Below are 16,028 nucleotides of genomic sequence, written 5' to 3' on the forward strand. Positions count from 1 at the left end.
ATAATGTGGATAAATTCCCTAAAAGTGGATTATGAGGAAAATGGACAGGTTTTAAAACTTGTTTTGACGTAACATACTTAGTGAGAATTCTAATAATTCTCATTCTCAGTAGTCTCTCCATCATCACAATCAGAAGTCCTTGGATTCAAACTGGACAGAAGGTGAAGAATTTGTAATGGCAGTGAAAATCCTAAACATTACTCCTTTGCAGACAGGAGCAAAGTATTATCATCGTCCTAACAAGTATTGGGCCTAATGGCCCGTTATAGTCTCAAGCCATCTCTTTAACCCATAGGAGCCGTGCATCCATTACAGTGGCCAGCTAGTATTATGGTCATGATGTGTATAATATGTTAAATATGATATAATATGATATTCTTTAATTTTTACATAACATTAAAGGACACTGCACTTGATTAAAACAATAAATTTTTTTTGTAAAAATCGTTTCAACTGCAGTCAACTAAAACCCTGTCAGCTTCCATGCATACCATTACACCGATTGTTTTACATGGGCACGAACCTGCAATCTTAGGCACAATATGCTGGCCAGACATATCTTGTGCACCTTAAACTGCTTGGATAACGAACCCAACATAAATTTACCTGATTATGCAGGTATGCGTACCCCTGGTTAAGAGTTAGACATTTGGGTGCAAGGTCTTCCTAGTGTTCTCTTCTCTCTTTGACAGTAGGTAGAAATTTGACGACAAATTAGAGTCCTTTCCATGCGGTGAACATGTTGCTGCCAGTTAGTTCTGTACTATAGATGTAATCCAAAATAGAAGATATTTCAAGCTCTTGAAGAACAAAGCAGGGGTTCCAAAATTAGATTTGCGTTATATGAACAGGTGTATAAAAAGCCAACAAACTGATGTATATAAAAGATTACGGTAATTTTCACTCAAAATTGCATCTAGATATAACTGGGACAAGGAAACTGTTCAGCATTCAAGTGTTTGTGGATATGTAAAAATAGGCTTGGCATCCGAGATATTTGTTTAATCCATAAATATGAAATATAATATATATATATACAGTATGTGCTTAAAAATTCTATGTTAGAAAGTGCTGATTTAATGGATTTGCTTTGTTTACATGCAGGTACGGCAACAAAGGTTCTCCACCAGCCATTCCTCCAAACAGCCCTCTGGTGTTTGAAGTTGAATTGAGGGCTGTAAATTGAACATCGTTAACACTGAAGAACAGGAACAGACATTCAGGCTGTTTGGTCATGAGGAAATGAAACACGTCATTGAACTATGTGGTTATTTTAAAGTTTACTGCATGTCGTGTGTGAAGAACATTTACAAAAAGAAAAGTGACATTTAAAGACCAACGTTGTACAGACCCAGAAACAAAATTTGGACCATTTGAATTTTGTTTCTGGGTCTGTACTGTACAGATTTACAGTAGCAGCAACATAAAATGCACCACCCTTCCACATCTTCAAAAACTGTTATGTGATAGTGAAATAAACATTCCTGATTTCATAATTATGTATTAATTTGCTTCTTTAATGATAACTGATTGTACAGAAACAGCAGTGGTTGAGATTATAACCATATTTTATATACTTTTACACGTAATAGTAAAAATGTAGCGTTTTTCTGAGAATTTCGTAGATAGCATATGAAAAAATGATAGTTAAGAAATATGTCATTACATAAGAAAGAAACATACCAATTAGACACTACATGCAACTATCTTTAATTTTAATAATTTTTCAATACTTTGTAGGTCCACCACGAGCTTCAATAACTGCTCTGCACCTATTAGTCATAGTGTGTATGTGATTTTTAATATAATCAGATCCAAGTTCATAGTACCACACGTGGTTTATTACTTGCAATTTTTTCTTGTTAGGCTACTTCTGTGAAATTTTGACTCCAGTATGATAGCAGTAATTCTCAATAGAGTTGAGATCAGGACTATCTCCAGGCCAGTCTAACAACATAATTTGTGATTTCTGAAGATCTTCCTTCACCTCTAAAAAAAATACAATTTACTAGCTTTTTCCATTTTGAAAATGTGTAAAATATATCAGTACATAAGATTAAAACATTTAGTATTTTACTTTTCTGTTTGGCTGTGTGGCATGGTGCCGAATCTTGCTGGAAAATGCAGCGTCTTCTTTGGTGAAAGTTCATCCTGATGACAGGTTTAGGCATTCTTCTAAAATTTGAATACAGTCTGACCTCGATTTCTCGAATCACAACAGGACAAAATAAATAGTTTAACTTATTGAAATTTCATTGGAAAATTACAAAATAACGTAAAAAGATTACCTGTACATGGAGGATTATGTTTTGTAAAAGAAGTACTGCACCACTGCAAATAGGCTGTCATTTTCTTCTGTTTCTTGTTTTTCATCGTTTTCTTTCACGTAATTTTCCAATACATTAACAGTACTGTCACATGTGACTGTCCCTGGATGTAAGATCGAATTGTTGCTAGAGCACCTAATGCCTGGTTTGCAGATGGTGTTGGTTAACATTCGACCTGTCCAACCTCGACTTACTCATCTTCTAATACCCCTGGATCCACTGTTATCATAGTCAGCATCACAACTGGCAATCTCTTGGTACTGTTCATCAGAAGTATGGGGGTTAGCTCCTCTCCATCTTCTTCACTCTCATCAGGCCCTGAATAACAATACGAAAATCCTGCTTTTCGAAAGCAATATGAAATTGTTTCCGTTTTGACATTGGCCCATGACTTGTGCAGCAACATTATAGGATCAAGAGGGTTGATATCAGTTCCTAGTCCTTTGGTTGTAATTTTGAGGTTGTATTCGGGGCTAGGAAAACCATTCGCACCAATTTTAAATCATATGTAAGGACCTTTGGGTGGGCTGGGCAATTATCGACAAAAATAATAATTTTCCTCTTTTCATGTTCAAATCTTTTGTTAGTCCAATGGAGCCAAGATTCATAAATGGACGCAGTCATCCAAGTCGTTTTGTTGCTTTCATGTTCAACAGGTAAAGACTAGACACCCTTAAAACATCTAGGTTTTGCTGATTTTTCGATTACTAGTTAAACAAATTTTATGTTCCCATCACTGTTAATCTGTCTTTACTCCCCCCCCCCCCCCCCACCAGAGTGCGAATTAACGGGTGGGATGGAGGGATTTCCTCTTCTGTTGGAAAGTTATCCCCCTCACAAAATATAATTGTTTTAATATGAATATACTTTATATAGTGTAAAGTAAGCAAAGAAAATAATATTGATACATTATCATCACTGGCAAGCTGACAACAATCAATAACTTAGGAATTACACATCTTATCGTAAGCCTGCTCATGAATATAATTATGATCAAGATGCAAGACAAGCAACTCAGTGTGACCAAGCACTAAGCCGTAAAAGTGTGATCCAGTCGTAATACAGAGGTGAGTTTATTCATTACTTTATTATTCTAACTTCCAATGTTTATATTTCATCACAGAAATGTCAACACATGTAGTAAACAAATGACAAACTAATGCATTTGCTGACTGAAATTGGAACATGTGGATGATTACATCAAAGGAAGTTGGTATTTGTTGTGAATGGGATTTGCCACTTGTTTATAGTTGGTTGCAGAATTTCACCAACAGGATGTCAACTGAAGGAGCTATCATCAAACTTATTGATGTATACAGGGAAGAGGAAATTTTATGGTCCTATTTTGCACAGTAATATTTCGAAGTCTGTTCCTGAAATGTGACAGAAGTTGTGAAACTGTCCCGTTTCAATTCAACATAAATCATGAAGCAAGTCAATGCCTCTATATTGATTGTGATTTTCGTAGAGTGGCATCTACCACCACCGCCTTTTGTTTTTTAACTTGCTTTCTATTAAACTGCCTATAACAACAATGGCTGCACTTATAATTATATCTTCGTCTGTCATTACTGCAGATAATCAGCAAATGCGAATGTTCTCTATTTGCTGATGATTTTTGCATGTTGCTCCAAACAGCAAATGAACAACGAAGTTTTGCTTCATCATTCGTTCGTTTGTTACGTGTATATGCACCTTAACAGTGCTGACAACACATTGCACCGACAATATTCACAGTCTATCTCCAATACCGCAGGACCTTCCCTGTACATAACTTTCTGCACAATTCCATTTCAAACTTTAAATTTTTCTAGCCATCCTGAACTAGCTTGGAAAGTTTCGTAACCTAATTCTTTGGCTAATTTTTCTGCCTTTTCGTGAATTAGCCCACCAGTTTTGTCTCTAACACAATTCACCCGCTGAATCATGCCCTCTTCTAACTGTGGAAAATTAGAAGTTTTAAAACTTTTCCTCTGTGGTGCGAGAGTTGATTCTTTTACAGCCTGGCGAATTTCGACCTTGTCTTTGAGAATTGTAGACAATGTACTCCATATTCAGCAGCAATATCCTTTTTCTTTTTCAACCCCTTTTCCACTTCAGAAATCACTTTCATTTTTGCAGCTACAGTGAAACACTTTAATTTTAGTTTCCCCATTACATATTCTCAGTTCTGCAAACACTACAGAACATAAGACAGCAGTACTGAATGAAAACAAGATGAACAAGCAAGTTTTCACTGCTCCTCCGGCTCAAAGGGCATGTACCACTAAGACACAAGACAAAAGCACTGAATGTAAACATACACAAAAGACAGCAGGACTGAAGACACTGCTCGCCTGGCTCAAATGATGTGTGCATCAAGCAAAGAATCAGTACATATTCAGCAAGACATACCAGTACTGAAAACTCAGTTACTGTCATCAAAGTGAATATCTATTCATCTCGGCCACTATAGAATTCCAGATACAGAGTATTTTCTCTCTCTTGAGATCAGCATTTTGCTTCTAGACACCGTATATCTAATTTCGACTTATTGATTATTAACACACAAAGTGCATATAATATGGTCGGAACCTAGAAAATTTCTCGAAAAACAGAATATTCGAGTTACAGCAGTTCGAGAAACTATACTGCTCAGCATTCACTGCGCCACTTAAAATCAGCAGTGTTCCAACCCCTTTGCTTGTTATGCTGTCCCACACCATCTCATTTGCAGGAAATTTCACTCTTTACTGAATACAGTCAGGATGATAGGTTTCTTTACTTCTGAAACATATTGCTTACCATCTGGTTCATGTAGATCGAATTTGAAGTCATCCAAGAATATTACAGCATCCCACTGTTTAGTTCATTTTTCATAGCAGAAGTCAATAATGGCTTTTTACAGGGTCTATATGACTTGAAACAGGCATCAAATAGTCTCCAATGTATCACATATTCGTTATATGAGGTCTCGCCACCCTCAAGGAAAGAAGTTCGACTGGCGCCGTGGATCGTGTCCCGGCATAGCTCAGTTGGAAAGAGTGCTCAGCACGCAGAGCCGAGAGGTCCCAGGTTCGATTCCTGGTGCCAGAACGAATTTTTCTCGATTTGAAGGTGATAATTGTCTCCAGTGTATTGTTCTGGTACTTGCACGAACTCCAGTGTGAACTTTCCACTGAGATTTTAGTTCTGTAGAACTTGTCCAACAATCAGACATACACAGGCATTTCAAAATTCTACCATAGCACTTGTACTTAATCATTTTAGTTTTGTGCTATGTTTTCTCTTAATGTCTCTGGTCATATTTTCTTTGTGAGAAGCCGAAACAATGTTGATCGATAACAATTCTTTCTGCTATTTCCCAACTAGGTAAGTCTTCCCTATCCAAAGCAACTAGCCTATTACACTTTTTTTTTTTTTTTTGGGCGCATAGTGACAACTGGACAAAGAGACTGATTTTCACACAATATGTTTGTTTGTTCCTCTAGATAAGGTGGTGCAATCACAAGAAGATGCAGTATTATGCAACAAACAAACATTGTGAATGCACACTATCTGGTATTCAATGGAATAAATTAACTTCTCACTCTGCTAAGTACAAAATTTACAGGTTTAGAAAGGTGGTGCAATTTATGTTGCCGCTGCTGTACATCAGTATACACTAACAGTTGCCATAATTGTTAAATAAGAATAAAGTTGAGTTTCCTGATGTTATTGTGCTATGTAGGAGCAGAAACTTATTAATAAAAAGACACATTTTATATACAGTTTTACATATTGAATATATTTACATGTTTAACATACAGCATTTATCATAAATTCTCGAGTATTTAATGTTTGTGTAGCACACGTTTGGTTAATATAATACTTTTCTCAGGAATGATTTCAGTTTTGAAATAAATAAACGTTATTGAGATTTCTTCTCTTCGCTTGATACAGGGCAGACACCATTCCCTTCACTCTTCTTATCCTCCACTTTCTCTGGGTTTGTCTTTGCTTCCACAGCTGCCTTAGACTCTACTGGTTGCCATGGATTCCAGAACTTGAGAACTATTGGTTGTATGTATCGGTGCCAGATGAAGAGAAAGAAGGGTATCACGATGCAAGGCACGCACACCATGGCTAAAACACAAAAAATTTAATATTGCAGTTGATTGAAGTGAATGTTCTTACTTCAGGGTTGGGTTGAGCCCTATCCAGCAATTGGTTAAATTAACTGAACAACAGTAATATCCATTTTTAAGGGATCTTTATGAGATTAATTTTTCCTTATATGCAGATTTCTCTTAAATGGAGGTATTCAATTAATATGGGCAAGAAGGATGGAGAATAAAAATAAAGTACATATACACCATTTAACTGCATATTTATATGGTTGTAGCTGGCAAACGTGTAACAGTGAAAAATTGTCACTCCAAAATGGAATGGGAGAAGCAAGTGTGTGCAGAATATAGAAACAGTTGGAATTTAAAAAAAAAAAAAAGTTTGTGCCAGGTGGGTTCTGAGGATGTTGATAGAAGCCCACAAAAAAAAAAGAAAAACAGCGTGTAGCGAACTTCTGGACCAGTATGAGAATGGTGAAGATGACTTTCTTGCGAGAATTGTGACAGGAGATTAAAAGACCACAGAAAACTTGGATGGACAACACTGAAACTCCCGCCTTACAGTTCTGATCTGGCACCATGTGCTTACCATCTCTTTGGTGAACTGAAGGAATCCCTTTGCAGAATGAGGTTTGAAGATGACTCCCTCGTGAAGGTGTTAATGTTATGTTTTATTTAACGACGCTCGCAACTGCAGAGGTTATATCAGCGTCGCCGGATGTGCCGGAATTTTGTCCCGCAGGAGTTCTTTTACATGCCAGTAAATCTACTGACATGAGCCTGTCGCATTTACGCACATTTAAATGCCATCGACCTGGCCCGGGATCGAACCCGCAACCTTGGGCATAGGAGGCCAGCACTATATCAACTTGCCAACCAGGTCGACCTCGTGAAGGTATACAGGCCCTCGTTCCAATGGGTAAGGCAGTTGAAAGGGACAGGGATTATGTGGAAAAGTGACATTTTGTTCCTAAAGTATGTCTACATTCTATGAAAATAGCAAAGCTGTAGAATAAAAATGTAATTTTTAAATAAATGTGCGTTACTTTTGGAGTGACCCTCATATTACAAGAACGAATATTCCAGTTTCATAAGTAGTTCAAGGACAACATTCTCCTAATGACAATTCAAGTGAGATTCTTGAAAGTACTTAGATCACATTGATTTACAGAGTTTACATCAAGAGGAGTGGCTATTCTACTCTTGGTTTACATCAGTAATTAGTAACAGGACTATACCCTTATTAATGACCGTATGCACATTTCAATTGGCCACGGTATTTGTTAAATACGCCTACACATCATCCTGTGCAAGGAAAGAATTGTAAGCCCAACCAAGCTGAGGAACGCTGGTTCCCTAGAATACGAATCATTACAGTAATGAAGTAAATTAATAAGTGTGTGCAAAGCTATCGCCTTATAACATTTATTCGGTAAATTTAATTTGAGACTTGCAATGTAGTATAGTACATACAGTACGTACGGTAATTACTCAAATACCTTACGATGGATTTGAAGTTGTTCCAGAGAGGATGCCAAACCATTGCATTCAGTTGGCGTATATGTCTAACAAATAATAGTTCGTTATATATTCTGACTAACCATAGGACGACTACCTTACATGTCATTATGATTGTATCGGCATCGAATCACGTCCTATGTGCACACGTTGTAATGAAGCAGTGATTAACAACAATCATCTAGATACTGAGTTTTTCCAGCATTAATGGATGCAGTCGATACCGGGGAACAAAACGCAGATTAGGGTGATAACTAATAACCAATTGTTAAATTTCTACGATTAAAAACGAAGTTTAGACAGAGCGGTTTAGATTCAGCACTCGTCCATATGTAAGGCTATTGATAACTAAATTAACAGATGAGATGATCACTAATATTTCGAATACTATAATATACACATTTAGGCTATATTAAAATAAATATATTTACTTAATGTTGACCTCTTCTCAATGTCACATCTTGGTCACATCAACTGAAGAATGTTTGTTGTCATAGCGAATTACCTGTATATAAATAATTGCAGTATGAATAGGCTCAAAACACCGCCGTCTGGCTCAAAACTTCTTTTTAGACCTTCCACATACACAATTTCACATCATACTAGCAACAAGCACAGTCAATACACCTAATGAGTGCTGACTTCGGTGACTTCGCAATATCGGGTTTCTTTTCTTATATGCGTAATCTGTAGTTACAAATTCTATTAGCAGAGTGCAGCCATATTCCCATGATTCACTTGATTCCAAGTTCCGTTCCAACGAGCTATGAAGTAGATTTACGCCACCGACGTATGTTCACAGTTCACATGATTTCTAATGATTCACATCAGGGGCGTACGCAAGAGGGAATTACCGTGTTTGAACCCCTCCCTTGAATTAAAAACTTGCATACTGTATTTAGATTTAAATATTTTTTATACATAATTGTTTTCCTTTCTCTACTTTCTCACTATCAGAGTAACAAAATGTACATCGACATAAGGCATATTCCTCCTACCCCTCCTTCAAATAATCCCTGTGCTTGGTGCCGCGACATGTTCGAATTATAACAATGCTAACTTTATTATAGAGAGATCTACCCCTAGTACCGACCTTGTAATAAAATGAAGTTGATACAATATGAAATTTAACTTGTGAAACATATTGAAAAGGTTGTTTGGCAGTTTTGCAGTATAATAAATATTGTGCATTATCGAACTCATTTTAAGAGTGGTATTCATCCGTTCGTTAGTTTAAGTTCTGACTTTATTGTGAAACGTTCGTCTAACGTTTTGTGCATTTCATAGGTAATATTTTAATAATAATAATAATAATAATAATAATAATAATAATAATAATAATAATAATAATAATAATACACAACATTTAAAATACCGATAATGTCAATTGTAAATAATTTTTACTTGACAAAATTCTGCGTACGCTACTGATTCACATAGTGCGTGTATGAACTCCTTTGAAATTCAGGTTCATATTAAGCCCTTGACATATTCTCAGAGTAGTCATGGTCATAATATAGCAAAGCACTGTAGATCTGATATTCTCATTGTAATCATAGAGATGAAAATACAAAAGAACGGAATTTTACAGTATTTATGTCGAGGTAGGAAGGAAAGAAGGATCCTCAGCAACTTTCCGAAGCATGGTAATGAGTAACCTTCTGTGTGTTATGGGACGACAGTGCCCTTTAATGAAATTAAACATTAATAATTAATTATTATATTCCTCAATAAATTATTGTCATTCTTGTCACCACCGACGCCAAGAAAATTAGACTTTTTCGGTGAAACAGTATCAACTATTGAAGAAAACTCCAATTAGTATGGTTCTTAGATTATTCCAAGTACTAGAAGTGCTGCATTTAATTCTTGGCAACTTTAGCTATGTTTATCTCGCAGCTTAGGAGGGCAGCTCGCTCAAGGCACGTATACAAGTTTGCACACCATTAAACTAGATATGGGCAGCTAATTTTTCATTCTCATCTATTTGCTGTGGAGATCTGTATGTACAATTTGAGCGAAGGATTCGATATAGTATTTTTTTTTTCAGTTGCTTTAACAACGCTGTATCAACGACAAGATTATTTAGCATCGATGGAAGTGATGATAGCGAGATAGTATTTAACGGGATGAGACCAAGAATTCGCCATAGGACTACATAACATTCGCCTTACAGTTTGGAAAACCTATGAAAAATAAAAGAACCTGGTGATCAGCCTGAGCGGGAATCGAATCCATGCCCAAAGGCAACTTGGGATCAGTAGGAAATTGCGCCTATTAATTTCCTGGCCTAGTTGCCTCATAAGTGGTGTCTTCTTGGTATCATTTGTGAGGTTCAGACCTGTCTTTGGACAGTTGACTAAACAACAACAATAAATTTACATGAAGAATTAAAAATATATATATATTAATAAAGGATCATATTTTATTTTTGCTTTATTATTCTCAATATTACATTAAATAATTTTCTTTATCTATTTCCATAACTACATTTTTACGAGATTATTTATTTTATGGGCGGAATAACAGGCTACAGGTAGTTTCGGCAAAATCAGGATGAGTGAATATTTCGCATTGTTAACCCGATATATTAGTGGCATAACAGGTAAAAAAATAACACGTTTTGGTTTCAGTTAAAAAATGAGAATAATATTTTACCTAAATAATAGGTCGAACCTAAAATTGAGTTTACCGAAATTTGAACTGTACAGTGGCTAATGCTATACAATATAAAGTTTTTTTGCTCTCATGTAACATTGAATTTTTGGCTTGTATTGTTATTCCCGCTCGTGAAAGAATTAAAAGTTGCTCACAATATTTTAGGAAGTGTAATAGCATCTATGAGCGATACTGAAATATTGTGTGTTATTTACAGTAAATGAATTGAAATCGATGTTGTTCTTACATTTTTCCATTGTTCAACATTATTGCATTGCTATATTGTACTATTGAACGAATTTCAAAATAATGTTTGCAAGTAATTGGTTGAAACGTGCACTAGCAGGATTGCCATTCTAAGCACTTTATAACTAGTTAACATTTCATAAAAGGAAATGTATAGCAAAGCAAAATTAGCTTCTAATCATGTTAATTATTTTTAAACTGTAAATTTCTTCTGTTGTATAAGTAATGTAGCGACTTACTTTAAGCGCCAAAACATCTGACATTTATTTGCAGTTGGCTATTCGTGTACAGTAAGTGTGAGTAATGGATGCAGTTATATTTGTCAGCTTTGTTATAAAGAGGTCGTAGGTTAGATACTATCTGTAAATAGCAATTAATACTACGTGATTTAATACTGTATAAATAATGTTTGGACGTAAGAAAGAAGAAAGACGTCGAGGTAATGCCGGAAGTGGATTGTCACAGGTGAGCTTCAGGCTAGAAGTAATTTGATTTCAAAATCCGCAAAGTGTTGAATAACCTCTACCATTAACTTTCAAATTATAGCATTTTGGGGAGATGTTGAATAGAATGCATGTTTGTGTTGAAAATGTTGCTAGAATATTACATATTTATTTCAAAATCTTTTTTATTAATAATCAGAATATGAAGATCGATGTTCTTGTACGGTATGCGTACAGAACATATTATTTTAGCCTATCAAGAATATGCTTGACAATCTTATTTCGTCATCAGTCCACCTTCTAACAGGTCTATCGATATTCCTCCTCTTGGTTTATATGAGAATATATTTTTTTTTTAGGCAATCGACAATTTGCGTTCCTCCATTCGGTCAAAGTCCCTTCCATTTAAGTTTGTTTCTTTTATTTTATTATTTTTTGAAGTCTATTTCTTTTATTTTATCATTTATTGATACTCGACGGATCTTAGAAGCACCAGTTATTCAGGTTTTCCCATATTTAGGGACTCTCTTACATTTTCATTTCCTATTTGATCAATTTTTGTGCAACCATATAGTTACACTGCCAGAGAATTTTATTTTTACAGTTTGGCTTGTAAGCTATTTTATTTTCTTCTCACAATCCATGATTCACTATCATAAGAGGATCGGTACAAAGAGTAGTTTATAGAAATATCTTTTGCCTCCATTTTCCTTTTAATGTTCTCCTAATGATTTCATTTGCTGATTGGTATATTTGGAGTTTATTTATATCTCCATCTTCCTGATAGAACAGTGGTCGTCAGCACTTGCTGAAATCGGTAACGGGTAAGGAGTGTATAGGAATATGCACCATCGTGCAGAAGGGGAAGGGAGAAAGCATACCTACCAGCAGCCATGGTTGCATGCTAGTGTATCTCTTATCCGCGGGTAAGAAATGCTAGCCTGAGGTTGCACTGTGCTGATGACACAGCATAGATAGGCCTATCGATAATTAAAATGTGACACTTATTTCCAATATGTTATTTTCTATGTCTTTTTAAGTCTTATTTCTATTTCCTTGGTACAGAACATAATTTTTGTATTTTTGCATTAGAGTACAAACTAACTTACAGTGAAAATGTAATACAGCACTTAAGCATTTATATCAACACTGAGCACCTGTTAAATCGTTTTACATAATATTTTCGTAATTCTGTGCAAGAGCACTACTAAAAGGAAGAAAATTTTCGGTGAAAAATATTTGAATTGAATGCACTACTATTCATATAAACATATTCAAGGGTCGGGCTAATTCTTTGAAGGACTGTGGGATGAATTCCTAACATGTTTGCATTGCTGCAACATACAGTTGGAGGGATTGCATTTAAAGTCATTCAGTTGCAAACATAACGTGCTCAGATATCAGATGAGATTGTATGCAGCCATTCCAAAGTAACAGGTATGACACTGAGACTTAAAAATTCCATGAAAACTTTGCATATTGAATATCACAATACAGGCCCATTACCCTGTATCATTAATGGCAAATACGTAAAGTTATATTTATATGCGGACAATCTTGCTATAACAATTACTGAATATGATAGATTAAAAATTATTAATAATCTTGGTGCAATCAACCAAAAAACAGAATTGATGTTCATTTAATTCTCTTTGTTTAAATAAAGAGAAGACTCATAAGTTAAAGAGTTTTGTTTAAACATTAGAATCAATTGTAAAGTTTTTGTCAAATTTTTGGGAGTGCATATACAATCTATATTTAAATGGAACTGTCATATTGACATACTATGTATGAAACTCAACAAAGGCATTTTTATGTTATGGAAATTAAAAACAAATGTTAGTGTTGAAGTGTTAAAATCCGTATATTATGCTTATATACATAGCCATCTGGTGTATGGAATAATAGTTTGGGGTAATGACCCTAAAATAATAAAGTTATTAAAACTACAAAAGAGGGCAGTAAGAATAATTTGTAATGTTGGTAACCGTACACATTGTAAACCTTTATTTAGGGGACTTGAAATTTTAACTCTAGGCCCTACCATCTTTGTGTATTTTAAGTTGTTTAATGTAGCCTATGCAAAACAAATATAAATGATTTCATTACAAATAGCTCGGTGCGTAACTATTCAACTAGGCATAAAAATGATTTGAGAAAAGGACAATGTAATGATACTACAGAGCCATTATTATCAATGGTCCCAGAAAACAGTGGCCTGCTGCGCCCTACATGGCACAACCATTTCTCCGGCTCTGCTCCAATATATAACAGTAGGCTAACAATAAATGCTCAATAATTTGGATTTATCAGGCTCATAGTCGTTGCTGAAAATGGCCCCCGTTTGCTGCCACACACAATTCCGATGAACAAGTGAACAACACTCTGAAGTTCCACATCATTGATAGCTTCGATGTCTTCTTGTATATAGTCTTTTAGTTCACGTATAGAATGAGGATTTTTCCTATAAATCCTACCTTTTAGTGTTCCCCATAAATAAAAATCACAGGGTGTTAGATCTGGGTTTCGTGAGTCCAGTTTCAATAATTTTGTTGCATTTCTTGCAGAGGATTGAGATATTCCAGTTTCCTGTGCTAAACGCTTTAGAGACTTTTGAGGGTTATGGTCTAATCTTTCACCAGTCTCGTCTAATTTTTCTTCTGTAAGAACATTACGTTTTCTGCTTGATTTTCGATCCTTCACTGAGCCTGTTTCTTCAAATCTTTCAGCATGTCGTCTAATTTTTCGGCAGAAGGCACAGGTCTGTTTGAAAACTTTATGCTTTCTATCTTATAGTTTGGATTGCTGGATTTACCAAGTGTAAATGATTATGGAAACGTTGACATGATGGGAGGAGTGGATGATGACGATGATGATGCTGATCTTGAGGCGGAGTTATTGGCTTTGACTTCGGGAAAGTCTCCCAGTAGACCAAAACGAGGTATGGAAAACCTTTCTTGTATTTGCTTACAAGCAACTAACATTTCTTTTCATTAGCGTAGATATTTGATATAATTCTGGGACAAAATCTTCTATGTCTGAATCTCGGTGTGCAGGAAGATATTTAAATATTTGTTGAAAGAATTAAATTCCTAACCTACTATGCAATCTTTATAGTTCGTCCTCCTCCTCCTGTGAATTTGGATGCAATGGTAGCAGAGAGTATGCGGGATATACCATCAGATGAAGAGCTATCAGGAGATGAGAATGATCCAGGCTTGATGGTATGTATAATAGTGATGTGAAGAAACTCAGAGTGTTTTTGAAGTGGTGTTCCATTACTGGCAACCCTCTGCCATTATGCAACAATACATTACTGTTGAGCAGAAGGTAGAATGAACTCAACAAACGTTCATTTGATCTGTCATTACTAGTGTAAATTCTATGAATGTTAGGCCTCATTTACAATGGACTCTTAAATATATTGACATGAAAACTAGATATTGCTCCATTAATAGGGCTGTCAACTTTTTTTGAAGAAAATAAAGGAGACTAAGGAATTGACAAAACTTCACGTAGAAAATGGACAAATTATTCAGTTCAGTCACTAAAAAAACAACTTTATTTTACATTTTGGCAGCTAGTCTTAAATTAAGAGTATTTTGAGACAGGTTTTGTCATGTGTAATATTTGAAGTTGATTGCAGTTTGCAGCTCTGATTTCATTAGATGTGTCATGCTTGTGTTTCAAACATATGTCCCATTATTGTTCACGAGATGCACCATCCTCTTTGTATGCATATAACAAAATTCACCAGTGTGTTCAAAATTTATAATATTAGCATTGTTTTATTTTAAACAGGTGAGTACTAAAACCCATTTCTGGCAAGCGTTACCTTCTAAGAAGACTGCACATTTGAATGCATTTCTTGAACAACAAAATTCATCATATAAATCATCATCATTCACGGCAAAATCAAATGTTTAGAATAAAGATTTTTATATTATGGAAAAATGAGGGAGAAAAATGCTCAAAGAGAAGAAAAATACTGGAGCCGGAAGGCTTTTCAAAATTACGATCAAATATGGGAGATCCCGGGAAATACGGGGAGGGGGGGAGGGTTGGTAACCCTACCCATTAAATGCAATTGTTCATGTAAATGTAAAATTATAAGCTAGTGGACTTAAGTTTTTAAGTGTAAGTTTGCAAGAAAATAATTCATTCCACTCATACAATAGGATTGACACTGATCAAGAATCAAATCGAAGTAAGGCTAAAGCTATATCTTCTTTTCTGGTGTGTTTTATGATTGTTAAGGTACATATTTGAAAGAAATTAACCTCCATTACCAAACATGTTTGCATTATTAGATTTTGAGTCCACACTTCATGATACAGAATGTAAGCAAAATTTATTGCATTCGTAACAATACAAATCAACTCCTTACAATTTATTGATTCTAACATTCAACATTATTTCTCATCCTGAATACTCAAATATTTTTTCAATTTGTTGTTTAGTTAACTGTCCAAAGACAGGTTTGAATCTCATAAGTGACACCAGTAAGGCATAACTCATGAGACAACTAAGCCAGGAGGTAATGGGTTAGGGTAGCCAGTTCCTTTCTCCCTCCATTGCATACATCACTGATTAGTAACATATTACACTAATCAGATTTCAGATGCATACAAACAGTTGTTATTCCTTTTGACACATATCGTTAAGTGAGATGTATACATCAGTCAGAACCTTAATCAGAGTTTTTTTTCCTTCTTCAGAATTAATGCGAATAAATACATTTGTCCTTAATT

At 35.3% G+C, this 16,028-nt stretch overlaps 2 protein-coding genes across 3 annotated transcripts in view; both read left to right on the top strand.

Moving 5' to 3' along the window:
- Positions 1–6,229, top strand: part of Fkbp39 (FK506-binding protein 39kD) — a 45,618-nt gene extending 39,389 nt beyond the window's left edge. Inside the window, exon 9 of the mRNA XM_069821540.1 lies at positions 1,105–6,229. Coding sequence (XP_069677641.1) covers positions 1,105–1,186 — 82 coding nt within the window. The 3' untranslated portion in view covers positions 1,187–6,229. The remainder of the gene's footprint in view (positions 1–1,104) is intronic.
- A 4,882-nt stretch (positions 6,230–11,111) lies between these two features.
- l(2)gd1 (lethal (2) giant discs 1) overlaps positions 11,112–16,028 on the top strand; it is a 49,547-nt gene continuing 44,630 nt past the window's right edge. The window contains exons 1-3 of one of the 2 annotated variants that reach the window (XM_069821541.1): positions 11,112–11,299; positions 14,074–14,218; positions 14,395–14,501. In XM_069821541.1, the coding sequence (XP_069677642.1) occupies positions 11,240–11,299; positions 14,074–14,218; positions 14,395–14,501 (312 nt within the window). In that variant the 5' untranslated portion in view covers positions 11,112–11,239. The remainder of the gene's footprint in view (positions 11,300–14,073; positions 14,219–14,394; positions 14,502–16,028) is intronic. The other variant, XM_069821542.1, reaches the window with a different exon arrangement.

This window comes from Periplaneta americana, chromosome 3, assembly GCF_040183065.1.
Source record: "Periplaneta americana isolate PAMFEO1 chromosome 3, P.americana_PAMFEO1_priV1, whole genome shotgun sequence".
Classification (NCBI taxonomy): domain Eukaryota; kingdom Metazoa; phylum Arthropoda; class Insecta; order Blattodea; family Blattidae; genus Periplaneta; species Periplaneta americana.